We start from the raw sequence: 22,889 nt of genomic DNA, 5'->3' as shown, positions 1-22,889 counted from the left end.
AAGCATTAAGGGTAATTAACAGTATCAGCCTTTGCTCAGCATCTGGCCTTTGACAGTCTGATTTAACATCCACTTTAATTCCGGACCAAAAAAGTCTAAGTGGGAAAAAAATAGGTCCTTCTGTTAATCTAAAACCCCATGGCCAACCTCAGACCTGGGACAACTTTCTCTTCACCTTTTTTTTCTATTGTAGGCTCTAGAAAATAGGCCTACAACACAGCTATTTGTGAAAGGTCTTTGGTAGTGCCTGGAGCTCTTTCCTAACTCCCTTTCTTCCTCCTCTCTCCATCTCCCCAAAGGTGTTTTTCACTGCATCATAGTTTCACAGAATGTAGAGAATATGAAGTATAGAAAATAGGATAAATAGACTTTTTCTCCTATCGAGAAAAGTATAAAGGTGTATCCATGAACCTTAAAAAATGAACTTTATCCCTAGGTATAAAGAAAAGAATAAGCATGTAAAAATGCAGTTAGAAATGATCTCAAATGACTGGAAGATGATGGTATTATTTCAACAATCAAGTATGTACAATGCCAAAACATAAACCTGATCTGCTGTTTCTTAAAACAGCCCATACAACTGTACGTGCATGATGGCAGTCTTCTACACGCTGTGCACTCTCCTGACTTAGGTCCATTTGTACAACAGTTTACTCATCAGTTGATCTTTGCAACACTGGCTGATGAAGTGAGACCCTGAATAAATTCAACACAAATTTTTCTTTATGAAAATTGTAAGCTGAACTTCTTAAATACAGAAATACGTTGATTCCTTCAGGGTATCTGAAGAATTGAAAGATGATTATCTCCCCTAAAGCACACCTTTGGAACTAGGAGTAGCTTCAGGAATGTACGTAACAGGACACTGTGTACCTGTTTCATAAAAATGCGATAAGAGGTCCTCTTTCTCAGTAAAACGCTGATAGAGCCAGTCGGTAAGGTCATCAGTCTCCAGGGGCACATCTTTAACTGGAAAGACCCTATTAAGAGTTAGAAAAAAAGGGCAAAAACTACTTTAATTCCGAAGTTAAAATCATTCACAACCACAGGTCAGCTTTGGTGATTGAGAAGCAGAAGAAGCTATGGACTCCCTTCTTGCTTTTGCAAAGGTTGGTTTCTTCAGCTTCTCAAGATATCTTGTTTTCTTTTTAATTGCAGCTGATTATACAAGACAATTCATTTATTTATTCATTCATACATTTACTGGCCTATTATAGGTTAGGTCCAGTGCTAGATGCTGAAAACATACTCTTAGATTATCCTACATCTATGAACAATTATTGAGATATAATTATGCCCTCCCATGTTTGTGAGTTGAAGTAGGAATGATATTCGGAACAGATGAAGTTTTAAAATGCAGCTACTTTAGGACACATTTAGAGTAGTCAAATCCTAGGCCAAATAATGCATCTTAGCAACGTTCTTTTGGTGCGAACGTCTCAGAACCAGACAGCATCTGCCTAAATTGGTGCCTTTTCACTAATTATATCAGAGATACTGGTTTCGTGAGCAGGGCCAACTCTTCCTGATTGGGAGTGGTCACTGGAACGTGATTCTGAAGATTCCGCAACCGTGTCCTGACTCCACAGGAAATAGACTGGGATGGTTAGTGATGCACACACACTGGAAGTGAGAACAGAAAGGGGCAGCGGGACTAAGTACTAAGTATTTGCTTACCTTAAAAAAGAGTTTCTTTTTCTTTTTTGTTTTCCAGTTTTGTGGGGGGTTTTCTTTAATCTTTTTTCTTACAAAGGGACACAGGTTAAAAAGTCTGCAAAGGTTTGTTTGTATGAAAAATAGCAGTGCCTTTCGTTTCTTCCTCCCCAGAGGAATCGATTTTTACCTCTTTTAGTCAATTATCTTGATATTCATTGCCACGTTTCTTCTTTACATTTAGGGCCTATCTACTGACTTCTCACTACGGAAGACGAGGATTAAGCTCTTTCATCCCCGTTCCCACTACACACGCACATCCTTCCCACCTTCCCAAAGCAGCTGTATGGCTACTTTAGTAATTAGCACAATATCATATATTTATATAAATATAATCATGTAAATATATTCAAAGCTAAGCCATGAGTAATAGCTACTCGTCAGCCATGCTGTGGTGGTGACCACATATAAAACAGAGGAAGACTGGCACAGTTGTTAGCTCAGGGCTAATCTTCCTCATCAAAAAATAAAATAAAATAAAAATACGCAGACTCCTTCCAAGGCCTTTTAATACTATGTAGCATGGTCGTTTGCACACAACTTGAAAAAAATCAGAAGGAACATTATTTAAGAATCACATTATAACCAGATCCCTTTCTCATGTTATCTAAATATTTAAACATCAGACTGGGGGTATTTTAACACCCAAATTTAAGTATTACTGAACAGGAAAAAGAAGAGAGGAGAGAGGGAGCAATGTGGTATGAAAAAATCTATCAAAAGCCAATTTCAAAAAAAAAGAAAATCACAGTTTTGATTAAAAATTTTGCTTTCAAAAATTTGAAAGGGATCAGAGGTAACCAAAATATAGGTTTATTTACCCAGAAAATAACTTTCTCATTCTTAGCCATCTTTCTATTCCTCAGAATATTGTGCTACATTGCTCTAAAGTAGAAACATAGAAGTGTTTTGGTTTATCAGATATTTTAATGGGGTAGGAGATCCTAAGGTCCAGAAACGTCAAGTTTCAACATGATGCTATAAAATCCCCCAGCAGAATTAGATTTTCTCTTGATTTGAAAGGGCTAACAAAAAAATAGATGAATTAAAGAATGTCATAACTTTTAAAAAGAGAAAAAATACTGGAAATGCTCACACTACATAAAATCATCCTACAGGCTAGTATTTCTTAGCCCTTTTACTGCCTGTACTCCTAAGCAATCGAAAGATCTCTTTCAAACTAAATATCTCACCTCCGCACTCTCTCACATTCCCATGTGCCTCACTAAGTGAGGCAGTGGGGCTCCCTGGCTGAGATTCCCTTCCACACACAGTGGGGTTTTGTTTTTTGTTTTTTAACTCTTGGAGAGTCTTTGCTTTTTAGGAAAATTAAAGTAATACCAAAAGGTAATGTGGCATAGTGATGACGGGTACACACTCTGGAATAAACTGCCTGGGGTTGAATTCCAGCTCCACTACTTGCCAGCTGTGCGACCTTCGGAAAATTGTTTAACCTCTGTATGACTTAGTTCTCTCATCTGTAAAATGGGGCTAATATTATTTACCTTACAAGCTGTTATACATATAATGTGCTTACAACAGTACTTGGCATAGGGTAGTGGCACCACTTGACATCAAGCGCTGGTGGTGGTTGTGAAATGCCACATCACTCACGGCAAGCATTACTGTGCTTCAAGCTCTTTGGGTTCAGCAACAGTTGCAGTGAAGAGACCACACCTGAAGTTGTTATGAGGGGTTGGCATTCCATGACTATTTTCATACAGTATAATACTTTACACATACAGAGTGGGTGTTTGTCTGTGTGTGTGTGTGTATATGATATACACACACATATTCATATACACATACCATTGAGAGAATAGTGAAGCCAGCCTCAAGCCAGCCATATAAAAGTAAGATAAATAGTTGTTATCAAGTACTACAAAGATGAATTCTATTTTTTTTTTCTTGAGGAAGACTAGCCCTGAGCTAACCTCCATCTGCCACTAATCCTTCTCTTTTTGCTGAGGAAGACTGGCCCTGAACTAACATCTGTGCCCATCTTCCTCTATTTTATATGTGGGACGCTGCACAGCATGGCTTGATAAGTGGTGCGTAGGTCCCCACCTGGGATCCAAACCGGCAAACACCAGGCTGCCAAAGTGGAGTACATGAATATAACCGCTACTCCACTGGGCCGGCTCCAAAGACGAATTTTTGACAGAGATCCTAAAGACTCTTTTAATATGAATATTGATATAATCAGAGGAGTACAGATAAGGAGAAAAAATTTCAAATGAGAAGTCCCTGGGCTATTTAAACAGGTTTGTCTTTCCATCTCTTCAAAGGGTAACTTCTATCCTTTGAATTATAAGAAACTCTCAAATTAGAAATAATATTCCAAACATCTTATTGTTTCCTCTCTCTCCTCTCCCCATTTTAACTAAGAACGCAAATTCCTATGGGGGAAAGTTACATAGGATACACAAGATCCTAAGGCTGCTTGACAGACTACTTCACCTGCAGTGTACATGAAATACTACAGAATTTAGCCGTTAGGCAAACATATTTCTAGGGAAAAATGTTCTCTGTGTTCACCATACAATGCTGAGCTCACATCTCCTCACCCTGCTATATCTTTGCTCCTCGGCTGCAAAGGACCAGACTCCCTGTCTCAAGCCACTATCTCCACTTAAACTGGGTTCGAAAGGGACATGATTAAAAAAAAAGTCAGTTCTGTGAAGTAGCTTTTCCTAACCTCTTCCCTTCTCTAAGAAATCTCTTTAGGTACCTAAAGCTACCCTAAAGAGCCATAAAACAGCCATTTACATGTAAGGATTGAATGTCTATATTCACCAAGCAATTTTACAATCTTAGTTTGCAGGTATGAAGATGAATTAAAGCAAACAGTGACAATTTTGTTTTTACCTTTTCTATATTTATACTTTCAATTTCTTTTTTTTGTCATATTGTCTGACTAGGACCTCTAGTACAATGTTGAAGAGAAGTTGTGATAATGAGGACCCTTGTCTTTCATTCCTGATCTTTCAGGAGGAAACATTCAACACTTCACTGTTAAGTATGATACTTGCTGTAGATTTTTTTTTTTTTGTAGATACCATTAATCAGATTAAAGATATCCCCTTCTATTTCCATTTGCTAGGAGTGTTTTCTTTTTTATCATGAATGAGATTTGCATTTTATCAATTTTTTCCATCTAATGAAATGCTTGTATAATTTCTCCCTTTATTCTATTAATGTGATGAACTAAACTGATTGATTTTGAATGTTAAACCCAACTTTCATTCCTGGAATATATGCTCTCGTACACAATATGATGTATGTTTTATATATCACTGGGTTAATCTTGCATTTATAATCATGTAAGAGATTTTCCTGTAAATTTTCCTTTCTTACAATATTCTTGATTCAGATTTTGGTATCACAGTCATGCTGGTCTCATAAAACAAGCTGGGAAGTATCCTCTCTTTTCTATGTTTTGCAAGAACTGTACTTAATGTTGTTTCATTGTCTGTTTAATGACCATAGGATCTGGCATGATGTCCCCTTTTTCGTTCTCGATATTGGTAACATGGGCCTTCTTTTTTTCTTGCTCAGTCTTACCAGGAGTGGATCAATTTTATAGTGTTTTCAAAAAGCCAATTTTTTTATTGTTGTTATTTTTCCTACTGTATGTTTTCTACTTCAATAAGTTCTCCTTTTTATTCTCTGCCTTCTACTACATTTTTGGATTTCATTTGCTTTTCTTTTTCTAACTTCTTGAGATCAATATTTAGATCACTGATTTTTAGTTTTTTTCTTTTCTTCATTTTTTTTGTAAAGAAGATTGGCCCTGGCCTAACATTTGTTGCCAATCTTCTTCTTTTTGCTTGAGGAAGATTGTCACCAAGCTAACATCTGTGCCAATCTTCCTCTATTTTGTATGGGGGATGCTGCCACAATGTGGATTGATGAGCAGTGCTACATCAGCACCTGGGATCCAAACCTGAAAACCCTGGGCCACTGAAGCGGAGCACACAAACTTAACCACTATGCCACCAGGCTGGCCTAGTTTTTCTCTTTTCAAAGAGAAGCTCATTTTAAGGCTATACATTTCCTCTAAGCACAGATTATGCTGTATCCCATGAGTTTTTTTTTCCTGAGGAAGATTCACCCTGAGCTAACATCTTGTGCTAATCTTCCTCTTTCTGCTTGAGGAAGATTAGCCCTGAGCTAACATCTGTGCCAATCTTCCTCTATTTCACATGTGGGTCACTGCCACTGCATGGCTGACGAGTGGTGTAGGTCCGTGCCCAGGATCCGAACCCAGGCCGCCAAAGTGCAGTATGCCAAATTTAACCACTAGGCTGGCCCCCCATAAGTTTTTATAGGTTATATTTTCATTATCATTTTGTTAAAAATATTTTCTAATTTCATTGTAATCTCTTAATACATGGTGAACATTAAATTCCTCTTATTTCCTATTGATGAACAGTTTCTCATCTTTTGTTATTATAAATAATGTGGCAATGAATAACATTGTGCAAATGTCCATTCATATGTGTACAAGTATATCTACAGGATAAAATTCCAGAAGTGAAATAGCTAAGTCAATTGCCAAATACATCAGTAATTTTGAAAGATGCTGCTACACTGTGCCAATTTATATTCTGACTAGCAATTTATAAGAATGCCTCTCACAGAAAGATTTTTAAATCTGGGATATGCCAATTTGGGACATATACTAGAGATTCATCTATGAGTTCTCTTTAAGGATATAGATATCTTGTGTTTTTAATATTAATCTTAATAAAAATATTCTGAATCATACAGATAAACATCTTATAACTAAGTACAACCATGTGATTTCAGTGCCTATATTTATAGTCACTTTGGCACCGTGCAGTGCCACTTGAAAAGGAATATGCCAGAAAAGCGAATGGGGGTACACTTAAGAGCAAAATCTATTCTTTTACCTCTTATGATTTGAGATTTAGCTGTAACTCTCCCTGTGACTTTTAACATCCATTAAAATAAAACAAGAGAGAGGTTCTGCTGCTTGTTAGTTCACAGGTAACAGCTATAAATTCTGTACAAAACGCACAAAGTAATCAGAGGGAGACTCTGGAGGGTGACTAGAGGAGGCAGATACTGGAGGAGGGTCAGGACTTAGAAAACAGGAGAGGCACTGGGCAAGTGTTCCAGTTTTTACAGCTTTTTACGTGAGAATAGTTCCCAGCTTGTGCTGCGCAGAGAGGCTCCATCTTACACAGAAACATGCAGTCTTACTGGTTGAAGAATCAGAGCACAGAGATGAGGCCGACACAGCAGTTGGGAAAGTGAGGAATGCCAGAAAAGTCAGCACAGAGTAGAAGCCGCGACCTCTGAGTAGAAACCCCCCAAACCCCTGACTGACCCCCGAACCATGGTATGTGGCCGACTCCAAGCAAACAAAGCCCCACAACTCTTGGCCAGCACAGTTCTGGACACGAGTTCTTTGTGTTTCTTTCAAATTAAATGTCCGTAAATATTTGGATTTTTAGGAAAGTCAGTTAACTTCATCCTGATACTAGAGGAATGTTTTAAAATTACAAATTTAAATTTGAAAATTAGATTTTACTTTTTAAGTGAATGGCACTACAAATTACTGACTTTTTGTTTTTAGATAATACTGTATTAACACAGTTTTGCAATATAAGCAGCACTTTTAAGCTATTCACCTCTATTACACTGAGTAGCAGCCAAATGGTTTGGGGAATTATTTGCATTACTTTTTAACCTCTAAAATATACTATTTCTGTAAATGTGACATCAGACACAATCAACCTAAGGATAACTTAGCAAGAGTCATAGGGCTAAAGAATATCTTGAAATAGTACTTAAAACATCTTTTAACGAGAAAAGTAAGGCTAGATTGGGGCCGGCCCAGTGGCATAGTGGTTAAGTTCACGTGCTCCACTTTGGGCAGCGCAGGGTTTACAGGTTCGAATCCCGGGTACGGACATTACACAGCTCCTCAAGCCACACTTGGGTGGCATCCCACATAAAACAGAGGAAGACTGGCACAGATGGTAGCTCAGGAACAATCTTCCTCAAGCAAAAAGAGTAAGATTGGCAACAGATGTTAGCTCAGGCCAATCTTCCTTACAAAAATATAATAAAAATAAATTAAAAAAAAATAAGGCTGTGAATTAAGCAGGAAGTTTAGGTTTATCAATTAAACTACTGAACGACCGTGGTGAGGTTGATAAAGTATCTACTGCTTTAAATGGGGGGAGTGTGGGCGTGGGGCTCTGTTTTGACAGAAAACCTACCCCACCATCTGCCCTGAACAGCCTGGACATTCTCTTGGTGGGAGACGGCCACGAGGCCAGCCCAAGCACTCCCTCAAGGGCAATCTACTTCTATTACTCCGATTGTTTGGTCACTGTGGGATTAAAATATTAAAACAACTAATCCCCTAACATGGCAGAGTATCAAATGCACTGAATACCAGTCCTCTTGGGATCAAATAAAGGGAGTTCTTGTGGGATATAAATAAATAAATAACAGAAATAAATCTTTCCAATACCAATAGCTATCTAAATGAGAAACTAGCTCCTTATTTTCAAGTAACAAAAATTCTTACTATCAGTAACCCAGAAAGTGCTCTTGAATACACAGTGTTCTACCAAAATCCATAGAATCAGATTTAAGAGAACTAGATAAATTACACTTTCAAAAAAGGATATAAAATACTGCTCAGCAGCTGCACCTCTATACATTTGAGTTAGAACAGCTGAATTTTCATGCCACCAAGACTCCAGAATGTGAGCTAACAGACAACACGGCTAAACCCTCAATTTAATTATGCCCAGAAGCCAACAACACACAAGGAGCTAATGAGCACTGAAGAAGATTTTGAGATAAACAGTTCCTGCTTTCAAAAACCTAATAATCTAGCGGAGGGATACGAAAAGTAAACAAATAATCTAAAACCAGAATATGGTGAATGTTGTGTAAGGAGGTTAAAGAATTTCTGTGTAAGTTTAAAGGAAGGGGTGTATGTGTCTACTTATAGCACAGGATACATGGACAAGGCATCACTTAAGTTGACCTAAAAGACTAAGGTGGATTTAAGAAAAATTTTTAACAAAGTAACAATATGCATATTGTTTTCAAAAGTCAGAGTACTACAGGGGCTGGCCCCGTGGCCGAGTGGTTAGGTCTGTGCGCTCCGCTGCAGGCAGCCCGGTGTTTCGTTGGTTCGAATCCTGGGCACGGACATGGCACTGCTCATCAAACCACGCTGAGGCAGCGTCCCACATGCTACAACTAGAAGGACCCACAACGAAGAATATACAACTATGTACTGGGGGACTTTGGGGAGAAAAAAGGAAAAAATAAAATCTTTAAAAAAAAAAAAAAAAAAGTCAGAGTACTACGGGGCTCAGGATAGAAAGTAACAGTCCTATTTTTCCCCTCCTCAGACACCCGCTTCCTAGATGCAATCCCTTTCAACTTTCTTTTGCTATTCACCTCCATTCTGCTTATTATCATGCTGATACCACTATTTCCAGATTATCCAATTTAAAATTTATTCACTGACTCCCTATATGGAAGACAAGGATTTGGCTCTATCACACACCTTTGTCTTCTTCGACTTCAGCTTCCTCCTCCTCCTCTCCTACAGAGTTAATCATTCTTTCTCGGTGCCAAATCTGTCCTGAGTAACTAACCTGATTAGTTTATGCTGTTTATTTTCTTATGTGTCTGTTTCCTCTATCAGACTGTGCTATATTCATCTTTGGACAACCAGTGTGTGAATTAGTGCCTGCTCCTTCATGGGAACTCAAGTTTGCTGAACTGAATTAAATTGAAAGTAATCTGCCAGTGTAAAACTTTATGAGGTGCTATCAATACCATGGGCATAGTTAATTGACACCATCAGGGTTAGTGTGACAAAAATAACTCAGAAATGCAGAAACTACCTGTCACCAAAAATAGATTTACAGACAAGAACAGATACTGTCAAATTTAACACATCAGAATATCTCCCAGCATTCAATTCCCAGAAGCTTTGCCTTAAGCCATTGTCCTGGGGAAAGCTGCTCAGCCCTCATCCTCAACAGACTAAAAATGTAATATTTATAGCTCCCCTGGATCCACTAGAAAGGCTTAAAAAAAACCCACTCAGCTATCTGAAAACAGTATTCAGCAACTCAGATATAAACTTTTAGCCACATTAATACAGGGATAAAACAAGGCTCTAAGGTAGTGAACCTGGGGTCACATAGGAGAGAATCTTGAGGGACTTCAACGTTGATGTGGAGAGGGAGATGGCCAGTACTCAGCACCTGGGCCACTGCGTCCCTTCACAGTCAGGGATAATGGACCTAGTACCCCCTGCCCAGAGCCTGTTCCTTCTGATACTCTAAGCCACAGCAAACCAACACGCCACATGAGAGTATGAACAATGAGATGGCGTTGCTCAAATTTATTTATTACATCTTATTCGTGTTACATCTTTTGAGACTCATTAAGATGTTGAACAAATGCTTGCTTAATGAACTGAACTATCCAGTAAGTAAAACATGACATTGGTACTTGCTTAAGAGAATCACTATTATGCTTTCCATGAGTCTAATGATTTATAAATTTTTTATTAAGAGTTTATTTTTGTAGAGCAGTTTAAGGTTCACAGCAAAATTGAGGGGAAGCTACAGAGATTTCCCCGTATCTCCTAAGGACTTTTTAAAACTTTTTATTTTAAAGTATTTTCAGACTCAGAGAAAAGTTGCTAAAATAGTACATTCACATGCATGCTTCACCCAGCTTCCCTAAATATCAAGATTTCCCAAATTTACTTTATCTTATCATTGTTTCTCTCCATATATACATCTACATTTTTCTGACATATATATGATTTTTCCTGTTTTTGAAAAGTACAGATATTATGTTCCCTAAATACTTCCGTGTGTATTTTCTAAATACAAGGTCAGTCTCTTACATAACCATAATGCAATGATCAAAATCAGGAAATTAGCACTGATAGAATACTATTACCTAATCTACAATCTACAGATTTCATTCAGATTTTGCCAACTGTCCCACTAATGTTTATGAAAAAAAGAAAGAAAGAAAGAAAGTAGGTACCATGCTTTAGGAAGAGGAATATAGCAGTAATATAAAAAAGAAAGACTGAAGTGGGAAACCAGTGTCAATAAAGGGATATTTAATAAGTACATATACGCCCAGTAAGAGCTTATGGGGCCTGAGCTAGACTGTGGCATTTAGATAAAAAGAGAGAATACAAACAAACACACTGGCGCTGAATATGAGAGAGGATAAAATTAAAGAGCAGCAGTGTCAAAGGAACTCCCAAGTTTTCATTCTGGGTGAGGGCAGAACAATGTTAACCAAGACCCCACTTGGAAAGCCAGGAGATGAAGTTTGTGTGAAGAAAAATGAGTTCATTTTTAGAAATATTAGGTTTGAAGAAGCAAAACGGTATCCAGGTGGAGAACAGGAAGGTAAGCGAGGGTTTGGAAAGACTGAGAGCCAGGGGTCCACCTAGAGAGGAGCCGTTTCTCTCTTTCTACATACTCTCCTGTTACGAACTCAGCCTCCACAGGAAAAAGAAAGAGGACTAAAAACAGGATCCTGGAGAAGGTCTATATTTAAGCAATCTGTCAGAGACAGTGTGTGTAAGTTTGTGTGGAGATAGACAGAAAGATAAATAGGGATCATCAGTGGGAGTTATGCTTAACCGTTAATCAATTAAAATTTAAACTCTAAGAATTTTTTCCAACAAAGCTAAATTATATTAGAAAACAAAAAATATTTTTTTAAAACCACAGCCACTGTGCTTGACCCTGAAGAGATCTGAAAGTGAAGACATCAGGAGCCCCAGGGGGCCAAGGTGGCAGGGAGAGCGCTCTTCATTTCTAAAGCTCATTATAGTTCTCTAAAGCACATTATGTCCAGATTCATATATTGAAAATAACCTGGTAAGTTAGATTTATAGGTTATAGTCTTGGTTCTTTACTATATTAACAGTAAAAAATTTCTTTCAAGTATAACTTCTTATAAATATTTGAGAAGAAATTAAGCTTATCTTCTAACTAAAGGATGGAGATTTTATTTTATTTGAAATGATGATTCACATTTTTCAGATCTTCAATTTCATTACAGAAATACATAATTAAATGCACCATATAATCAAACCTCAGTTAAGATCACTTACTTAATGTCTCCAGCCTCCTGAATGGTGCCAAACTAAAATGTTTTATTTTCTTAAAGGAAAGGGGGGAAAAAACTGCTGGTGCAGAAAAGAAAAAAGAACTTGTGGGTGGTGTACATTAATAAAGGCAGCCGAGTAGAACTAAAAACCTGAAGATTAAATTTAATGTGTAACTCTCCACTTTCCAACTGGAAGCTCTGAATAGCAACTGATAACTAGAACTTCCCACCTTTTCCAGGGAAAAGCTAGGACACAAGAGGCAAAGCAATAGAAAACAAGAGATGATAAGAAAAGCAGACCGGAAGAAGAAAATTGTTAGCAGAAGTAGGGGTGAAATAAGCAACAATTATAAGCAATGATAGAGAAAAGCCATAGCATAGGAAAAACTAAAGATAGGACACTGTTTCCTTCCTCTAGAGGAAAAAAAAAAGCCACTTTTAGTTCAAGAGGCAATCTTAGGACCTCACTTCCAGAAGAGTGATTTTGTGGCTGGAGCTGAGGGTGCTAACCCTCTAATGCATCATTAGTACCTGGCATGAACCACTTTAGAGTTACTCACAGTTACTGGGAAAAGGTGACCTGAAACTAGGTCCCCATTATGTTGAATAACTGATTTTTACTATGTTAATTTTATTCCACTTTATTCTAACTTTAACACCAAAAAAGTCTAATTATAGAAATTTAAGCTTCTGAAAGCTCACTTTTTTATGTGCGTGAGGAAGATTCGCCCTGAGCTAACATCTGTGCCAATCTTCCTCTATTTTTGGCATGTGGGATGCCTCCACAGCGTGGCTGATAAGTGGAGTAGGTCTGCACCTGGGATCCAAACCCGCAAACATGGGCCACCAAGGCAGAGTGCATGGAACTTTAAGCACTTGGCCACGGACTGGCCCCTTAAAGCTCACTTTTAAATTATGGATAAAACACTAGAATATAAAAACCCAGACTATATAACTCGAATATTTCAAGATCCATGATTTAAAGGGGTAAAATCTATTTAGTGTCTATTAAATGGTATGCATTTTAAATGTGACTTATTAAATTCTTATAACTACATGATGAAAATGCTTTTGTTGCGATTATTCAAATGATTATTTAAACCAAAATTCTAAACTGCAAGCTTTTCCTTTTTCAATTAATTTTTTAAATTGAAGAGTTAATACATTCACATTGTAAAAAGAACCTCAAATACTGCAATGAGAAGTAAGACGTCCTGCCCAGAGGCATTCACTGTTGACAGTGGAATACCAACTATACGGCAGTCACTGCTGCCTTTTTTGGGGGGAGAGGGGACAGGCAGCAATTACTTTTTGGACTTTTGTTTGTTTGAAGTGCTGCATGCTAAAGATCCAATTAACTTATAAGTAATGCTTTATTATACTGATTTTAAGATGTCTCCCAATTTCAGAGATGTTAAAATGTGAAAAAAAATCTTAATTAATGAAATATGGTATAGGATTTCTTGCTTATTGTGTTTTTTAGAACTTAATTCTGGTATCTAAGAAGTGATGTGACTTTATCTCTATGGGATGGGCTTCAAATATCACCTTTATAACCACCAACTATAAGAAATATAATTAGAAAATAATCCTGACTCCACTGTCACGCATTACAGATTTCCAAGGGAAGACTCTCTGGCGAGGAGGGAACAGCCAGTACAAAGAGCCTGAGATGGGAACACCCTTGTCACATTCAAGGACAGCAAGAAAGCGGGTACAACCAAAGTGGAGTGAGTAAGGGGAAGTAACAGGAGATGAGGTCAGAGGGTAAGAGCGGGTCAAACAGGGCCTTAGACACCATGTAAGTCTCCTTGCCTTTTTAGATGGGTAAAGCCATTATGGGATTCTGAACCCAAGATTGACATGATCTGACCTAGATTTTAAAAAGATCACTCTGGATATCACATTGGAAACAGACACTAAGAGGGACAAAGGTAAAAACAGAGCGACCAGTTAGGAGGTTGTGTAGTGACCTAGGAGCTAGGTAGAGGTGATAGTGGCCAGGACAAGGGTGAAAAGAAGTGGTTAGATCTAGGATATATATGTAAATATAGAACCAAAAGGATTTCCTCAGTGAGTAGATGTGAGATGTGAGAGAAAGAGAGGAGCCAAGGATGACTCCACGGTTTTTGATGTGAGCAACTGGAAGGATGGAAGTTGCTATCAATTATGAGATGCAGAAGGCTACAAAGGAGCATATATTTTTAGGAAAATCTAAAGGTTAGTTTTAGAGATGATTATTAGTCATCCTACTGAAGAAATCAAGTGGTCAAATACAAAATTCTGTTTAGCTTAGTCCTTTGAAGAAATACAACACTTTATTTAGCCATTCCTCTACTGCTGAATATTTATGTTGTTTCCAATTTTTTACTCTTACAAAAATGCTGCACTAATATCCCTTTCTCTAGAAAATGTAGTCCCAAGTATAACTGTTATGTCACAGAGGACTTAAGATACCACCAAATTGTTCTTCAAATTGGCTGCACCAATTTGTGTGTCATTTTCCCTACAACCTTACCAATCAGTACTTGATAACTGATGAGCAAAGAACAGTATTTTCTCTTATTTTGTATTTCAATCATCTTTTCACATATTTTGATTTCTATGAATAAGGAAGTCTTTTTATATCTTGTCTATCTTTCTATTGTGTTTAAAAATTATTATTGATCTGTAGAAACTCTTTAAATACATACTCAATATTAATCTTTGTTGGGTCTGGCCTGGTGGCACAGCAGTTAAGTGCACATGTTCTGCTTTGGCAGCCCGGGGTTCACTGGTTCGGATCCCAGGTACGGACATGGCAACACTTGGCAAGCCATGCTGTGGTAGGCATCCCACATATCAAGCAGAGGAAGATGGGCATGGATGTTAGCTTAGGGCCAGTCTTCCTCAGCAAAAAGAGGAGGATTGGCAGCGGATGTTAGCTCAGGGCTAATCTTCCTCAAAAAAAAAAAACTTAATCTTCCTTATATGCATTTCAAACACCTTAACTTTGTTTATGGTGGTCTTTTGCATACTCCAGTTCTTAATTTTGATGCATTCAAATTTATATTTTTTCATGATTTATGACTTACAATTTTTGTGTAAGAAAGGCCTACCCTACTGTGAGGACATTAGGAGTATCCTCTATTTTCTTTCAATACTTTAGAATCTCATTATTGATGTTGAGATAAAAATCCATCTGGGATTTATTTGGGGATATGGTACGGGGTAAAATTTTAATTTTATTTTCCCCCATACATAGAATCAATGGTCCCAAACCATTTCATTTATTGAAAAATTTGCCCTTTCTCCACTGATATGTGCTGCCTACTCAATCATACACAAGTTCCCAAAGAAATCCAGATCTTCCCATCTTTCCATCGATCTGGGTCTGCCCTTATACTATACTGTTTAAATTACACTAAGCCTTGATATCTGGTAGGAAGAATTCCAGTTTCGTTTATCTTCAAAGCTATCTTAGATATTCATTTATCTTTATTCTCTCAAATGAATTTTAGAACAATCTTGTCAAGTTTCCATAAAAACCCTCCTGGATTCTCATTCTAAATCCTTCCGAATATAATGTAATGGAATTATATTAAATTTATAGATTAATTTGGGAGAGCTGACATCTTTACAGTTTTGAGCCTTCCCCTCTATGAATACAATATCTCTATCTGCTTATTCAGGTCTTTCATGTTCTTCAATGAAATTTTTATATTTTTCTTCATAAAAGGCTTATATATTTTTTAAAGTTTTATTGGTAGTACTTTATAGTCTTCCTGCTTCTGAGAATAGTGTCTTTTTTAAAATTACATCTTCTATTTATTGCCAGGATAAAGGGATACCATTGATTTTTCTGTGATGATTTTCTATCAAGATTGCTGACCTCTATAAATAGATGGTGAACTCAGTGTCTTGGGTTTCCTATGTAGATGACTGTGATGCTTAACTTTATGTGTCAACTTGACTGGAGTAAGGGACGCCCAGAGAGCTCGTAAAACATTATTTCTGGGTGTGTCTGTGGGGGTGTCTCTGGAAGAGATTAGCACTCAAACCAGTAGACTAAGTAAAGATCACCCTCACCAATGCAGGGGGGCATCATCCAATGCACTGAGGGCCTGAATAGAACAAAAAGGTGGAAGAAGGGGGAATCTGCTATCTCAGCTTGATACACATTCCTCTTACACCCGTGGACATTGGCGCTCCTGGTTTTGGGCTTTCAGAATCAGAAGGGACTAACACCATCACCTCCCCTTCTCCCTCCTTTCTCAGACCTTGGGACTCAGACTGAATTAACCATAGGCTATCTTGGTTCTCCAGCCCGCAAACAGCAGATTATGGGACTCCTCGGCCTCCATAACCATGATCGCCAACTTCTATAATAAGTCTCCTCTTATTGATCTCTCTACATATCCTATTGGTTCTATTTCTCTGAAGAACCCTGACTAATAGAACTATCAGTGTATCAATGGATGATTTGTAGTTCATTTTTCAATTAAGTTTAGAACATTTCCAACACCTTTATAGTTTAGGACACAGCGGGTGAAAATCCTTTTTAATGGCTCACCAAACAACATAAGACTATGGACCTTCTTATATCATCACTATGACAGTATCTCAGGCAAAACCAATCCTCTTTATGTGTTATTACATGCCAGAAGAGGCCTAAATTTTAAATTGAAATTCCTGACATCATTGTTTGGGGTAAAAGGGCTAGAATGAGGAGGTATCATTTTTTCCCTCAAAGCATTGGATATATTTGTTTTAAGACATTAAACTAATAACAGCATTCAAAAACTATTCTGACAGACAACCAGGCATTATATGCCTGCTGATGGAAGTAAGCATCACCACTTATGAAGCATTTCTTGTCAAGCAAATTCAAACCCCAAACTGATGAAGTTTTAGTATCTACCCAGCAATTTACAGGAAATATAGAAGTCAGGGAAACACACAGGATACAATCAGCAAAACCAAAATTATCAAAACTCTACAGGACAAATAGTCTCAAAAACTAAACTATAGCCTCAAAAAATAAGCTATAAGAAAAAAACAAAAGAGAGGGGGGGAATCTATAGATAAAAGGAAACAAGAGATATATTAAGCAATTATAATCTAACTGAATCCAAACTGTTCAAAAAAGTCATTTATAAGACAATCCAGGAAATTTGATAACTGACTAGATATTTAACGATATTAATGAATTGTTATTAATATTTTTAGGTATGATAATGTGTAATGTTTTTTACAAAAAGAATTCATACATTTTAGAGAATACATAATGAAATATTTACAAATGAAATGATATGATGTCTGAAACTTGCTTCAAAATAATCCCATGGGATCTGGGAAATACAGAAAAAACAACATTCACCATACATGGATTTAATTAGTAAGTCTGAAATTTTCCATAATAGAAAGTTTGGGAGGGAAAAACCATTTCTAAAATTATAACCCTTAAAACTTATAAAAACTTGTGACGTTTTTGTTTTCTTATTTTAGGAAGTAAGGGAAAAAACCAGAAAGGAAAGCCAAAATGATATATTAATCACAAATATATATAGGTTTATGCATAAAGTTACTAAAATATTATACTCTGTTTTTAAGTGTTGGTAATTTTTCTCATAAATAATTTCCCCCCATCTCTTTGACAATCACTCTCGCTATTTAGATGTAATTCTAATAATGTTTTCCTATCCAACATTAGAACTAACAGGTTAAATATATCTACTATAAAGGAATCCAAAACATGGATGGGGGAACTATACGTAAGTACTAAGTAATATACTCAGCATAGTATTATTTAAAGTCAAGAATAAAACCTGAAAAGTCTACGATCAATAAGGAAATGGGTAATTAAAATGTATCCACTAACCAGGGTTTTGGAAAGCCACTAAAAATGTAAAGACTTTATAACAATATTTTCTAATACTTATAAAATCTGCAATCTTAACACCTAGTAAATGTATAGTACATTATATGTTCATTAAAATGCTATGGGGATAAAGTAGAATACTAATAACTTTCATGCATATTACAACTACATTAAAACTACACTACAGTTAAAACTAAACTACAGCTACATTAAAAACATACATAAGAGCAAATATTAAAAGGAAATATAAAAAAGGAATTTTAGGTGAACATGCTGGGAAGGAGTTTTTCCCTCTATGAAATATTTTTCATAAATTTATTTTTAAAAAAGCATACAATTAATATTTTATGAAGTATACAATAGAGAACACCTAATAACATTAAAGAAATTTAATCCTTTAACCTCAAATCTAAAATATTATCAACATCCCATCAAAAAAATTATTAATGAGATGTTTCACATTCCTTTTTCCTACTAGTCTTTAAAATCTAGTGTGCATTTTACACTTACAGAACATCTCAATCAGACAAGCCACACTTTAAGTGCTCAACAGCCATAGGTAGCCTTTTGTGCTATAACTGGACAGTGCATGTCTATACCATGAACTTTAGCATTCATACATTCAATTAGTATTGCACTTCTACTATACGCCAGCATTGTTCTAGGAATATAATTGTGAACAAGACAGGTGAAGCATCTGCTCTCATGGAGGTTACTTTCTAGACAGGGAAGGTAGACATCAATGAGTAAACCTTTAAGATTTCCAATAGTGATTGAATTTTTAAATAAACACGCTACCTTCACCCTAATCTTATGTTTCACATCAGCGCATTTTAATATCAGGTTGGAGGATTATCATACCTACTTCGTAAACACGAAACCTGAGGCCGAAATAGTGATATACCATCTCATACCTACCAGAGTTGCAAAAGACCAAAGGTGATGACTTTGACAGAGATGTAGAAAAAGGTGATCTCTTACATACTGCTAATGAAACTGTAATCTGATACAACCACTTTGAGAACCATTTGACTAACCCAGTCAAGGTGAAAATGCACATACCCTATGATCTAGCAATTCCACAGCTGGGCACATACAGATCTTGCTTTAACTCTCACTTATAAGTATACGCTTAGTGAAACAGGTATAAGAATGTTCATTGTGACATTGTTTATTATACTAGCTAACAGACTGAGAAAATAAGTATCCAACAATAGGAGAATGAATAGACAATGTGTGACAATCATATGACAGGAATAGAACAGTTAAATAGTGTTAATAGTTCAAATGAACAAAAGGGAGCCAGAAGTGTAAAAATAAAAAGACCCAGAATGTAACATAGAGTGGAAAAACACACGTTGTAAAATCATATACCATATATGGTAATATACATTTAAAAAATACACACAACAATATTGTATATTATAAATGTATCTGTGTAATAAAAGTATAAGGACAGGAAGGATACACAACAAATTTATGATGGCAGTGGCTTTGTGGGTGGGAGAGAAGTGGTATGGAACAGAGAAGGGGAACGATGGGAACTTCACTAGAAATGTTTTGTTTCTTCTATTAATAAAAAAATCCTGAAGCAAATATGTCAAAATGTTAACATTTGCCCATTCTTCTAGTGAGCATATTTTCTTTAAAAATATTGGTTAAACATTCCTTCTCTGAATTAATTTCCCCTCCCCAAATTGAAAATAAATTCTTGCCCCAAGTCTGTAATTGAATCCTTCTCCAAAGTAACCAAAGCTCCAATCAAATTAGATCTGAAAGCCACACCTGTGCTGTTAGTAATCTATCTATGCCACTACACTCATGGTTATATCTGCTTTTAAGATTTTTGAAATGAAAATATAAGCTACTTCTGCACAAGAGAACCATCTTCTCTAACTCACTGTCCTAATTTGGAGTAAAGTAGACACTTATATTAAGGACAGGGGTTACTTTTGCTTTTAGCCCTATAAACATTCCATCCCTGTAACTAAAATCTAATTCATGTTTCACTTTCCTGTTAACTCCTTAACAGTGGCACACTGTGCCCATCGCTTCTTTAATAGGAATAAGCTGTCTGCTAGTGGGACAGTGATAGAAAGGAGAAAGGAAGAGGAAAAAGTTGTTCCCCTCAAATGTTTCTCATAGTTAAGCCTTAGTTCCTCTTTTAAAACAAGCTTTACTTTTGAAAACGATCAATAATGTAGTTCTATCCATACTAATGAAAAATATTTCCCCAGTTAATATATAATTAGGGGAAGTAAAGAATAAGAAAAGACATCCTTTCTCTTAAAGTAATAAGTGGCTTAGATGCAATCCATGGGGAATGCTAATTTACGAATACTGGACTTATCAATAACCCATATACACTTCATGTATCTTAATAATAATTTGTAAGGTGCTTTGTAGTTTTTAAAACACATTTTTATCAGTATACCATTTGGTGCTCAAACAATGCATTCACAGAAGCAGGGGCTACCTCTGGCCATCAAGGTCCTAGGATGGATTGCCTGAGGAGCTCAGTGATTAGCAAAGTGATCTGGGTACTTAATCTTCATTTACCACAAGTTTTCTAAGGAGTAAGCTCCAAACACTTGCCTTAAAAGTTTGACTTTTGAAAGATAACGCTACCTATTTGTAAGATTGGATCTAGTATATAACCGTGTTACAAATTTTTACTTTCTCATTTATGTGGGATTTTAGGAAAGTATTCCACAGCATATAATTACATGTATACTTAGGGTTCTCTTCCAGAAATCCTAAAAATCAACATAAGCCTAAGAAGTTACTTGACAATATAAAGAACTGCTATTGGAAGACAAAATAGTTTATTTCAGAACATTTAAAATAAGCTATTGCATTCTTAGGCTTTTTCCCTAAGCATCAGTACAGAAACTTAAAATCTAGACGAACCTTCTGCTGCACATTCCGGTAATCTAGACATTCTTTTCGTATTTCAACAAAGACCAAGCGTTTTCTCAGCACTTAACTGTGCTGACACATATGACTAGAGTCACTCTGTAGGGAAAACACCTTTCTTGCTCAGAGATCCCCATCCACCTGTCACAGTGTGTTCCAATGAGGTACAGAACAGGTAGCGGAATCTACTTGGTGGCCTTGACGATAGTTTCCAAGAAGAGAAGAGACATGTATTAAGGAAATAAAAAATGGCCCAACCACTGATTAATGCTAAATAAACAATGCCAACTGTATTGCTTCCCAAGTGGATTCCGATGGTCAGGAAGGTGATCGCCCAATAACAGAGAGCCCGAGCCCTCCAGGGGCACGTTCCACGGCGCTCAGCAGGCACCAGGATGTTTTACATGAGAAAGGACAGTTACTACCTTCCGTGATATGACAGAAGTACCTAGAATATGATAGAAGTACTTCCTGTATGTGGAAACTTAGTACCGATTTAGTACTTATGAATTGTTAAACTTCTCCTTAACCCGTTTGGACTTTCAACGTGGAGTTTCTCTTAGAGTTAGATTTCACTTAATTACCACCACCTCCAAATGTGCTTGGACGTGATCTAAAATGACCGCCCTTTAAGCAGTACTAGTGTTCTAGGATTCATCTATATTAGCTCTTTTCATAACCTTCTACTAACTGCATTATTTCTTTTAAAATAAAGAAATTAAAACACACGGCAATATTCCAAGTGGGATCTGATAAATGCCGAACAGAACAGAATGATTACTTTCTGACTCTCACATGTTTACTCCTCCAGATTATACTGAAAAAAACTAGCAAGAGTACTAACTTGCCCAGCTACACCATAATCACCATGTGATCACTTCAATTAAATTCTCTAAGAATGAGGGCTGCTTTATTAAAACAAAAAAAAAGTCAGCTGAGGTTACAAAGAAAACAAATACTTTCTACATCATGTGAAGCAAAATTGGCTTGTACCAATTTTGTACCAATGGCTTGTACTTGTACCAATGGCTTAACAGTAATGTTAACTGCGGGGAAAAAACATACATTCATGAATAGTTTTTAAAATCTGCCTATAGGTGAAGATAAGCAGGACAACATTAAGCAAAACTACTATTTTTCAGTGAACTTTACAGTTTCCAGGCCACCTTTTCCTCTCTCTCTGGGCACCCATTCCCCACTGTAAGCAGTCAATGTAGTTTTTCTTGCCAACTTTCCCACATTAAAAGAGGAAGAGATCTAACCCCAGTTATTTATATTATTCACATTTCTGTATATACGATTTCTAATGTTGTATTTTAAATCTATTTTAAATGGAAACATCTCATCATTGTTTAAAATTTTTAAGATATAACCAAACGACTAGAGAGTCTGAATAAAAAACAATCTTTCTGAGAACAACAACAAAAAACCAAAATGAGTAAAGACCATCATGTTTGTTTAAACTTATTTTAATTTCAATGGTGTTACTCGTGCCAGGAAAAATCGAGGATAAGCAATAAAACAGATTATTTTGGAACTGAGAAAGCTGGGAGGTAAAAAAAAAAAAACAACCAAATAAAAAATCAACCTTTGTTTCCCTATGCCCAGGGTGCCCTGAGGGCTTAGAACAATACGGGAGGAGACCTAGTCGGTCCATGGCTGATAGAGGCGGTCGTGGGAGCTGCTAACGACAGGGCCCGCACCCTCTCGCACAAGCTTCTTGCGAATCCTCAAAACTATGCTAACAGCAAAACACCAAAAGCACCTCTGTTCTCTCTCGCCGCTTTCATTTGTCCTCCCTTTTCCACCTGAACACAGGTCCTTCCCTTTTCCCTTGGTTAGACAATGATCTCTATTAAATTCCTGTGAAGAAAAGAAAATACCTCCTCACCTGTCCCAGCACTCCTAGGGTATGTATGTTACGTACGTGTGTGTGTGTACAAATAAATAATTGGGCATAATTTGTACTTTAATTATTATTTTGGGGTATGATTCTATAACACAATTTAATCTCTGCTAATCTAACACATTAGAATTTTCTTTACTATTTCTGTCTGGTAATAAAGTCTCTATAAAGAAATATATTTCTGAGAAACTTCTATTTTATTAACAGAAGTATTTTTCTATATTAAATTAACCATTCATCATTTTCTACCTACTATTTGGTTTTGATTTCTAAATCAAGGGTTCTCAATTTTTTTTTTTATTTCTTTTTTAAGATTTTATTTTTCCTTTTTCT

The 22,889-nt window shown here is 36.6% G+C and overlaps 1 protein-coding gene across 4 annotated transcripts in view; it reads right to left on the bottom strand.

The window, feature by feature from the left end:
- Window positions 1–22,889, bottom strand: part of LPGAT1 (lysophosphatidylglycerol acyltransferase 1) — a 75,631-nt gene that overhangs the window by 6,000 nt on the left and 46,742 nt on the right. For all 4 annotated transcript variants that reach the window (XM_070266727.1, XM_023640756.2, XM_070266728.1 and 1 more), the window contains one exon: window positions 874–980. In XM_070266727.1, the coding sequence (XP_070122828.1) occupies window positions 874–980 (107 nt within the window). The remainder of the gene's footprint in view (window positions 1–873; window positions 981–22,889) is intronic.

The sequence above is a fragment of the Equus caballus genome, chromosome 5 (assembly GCF_041296265.1).
Source record: "Equus caballus isolate H_3958 breed thoroughbred chromosome 5, TB-T2T, whole genome shotgun sequence".
In the NCBI taxonomy this organism is placed as follows: Eukaryota; Metazoa; Chordata; class Mammalia; order Perissodactyla; family Equidae; genus Equus; species Equus caballus.
The sequence above is the reverse complement of the archived record's forward strand: the minus strand, read 5'-3'. Positions and strand labels throughout refer to the sequence as shown.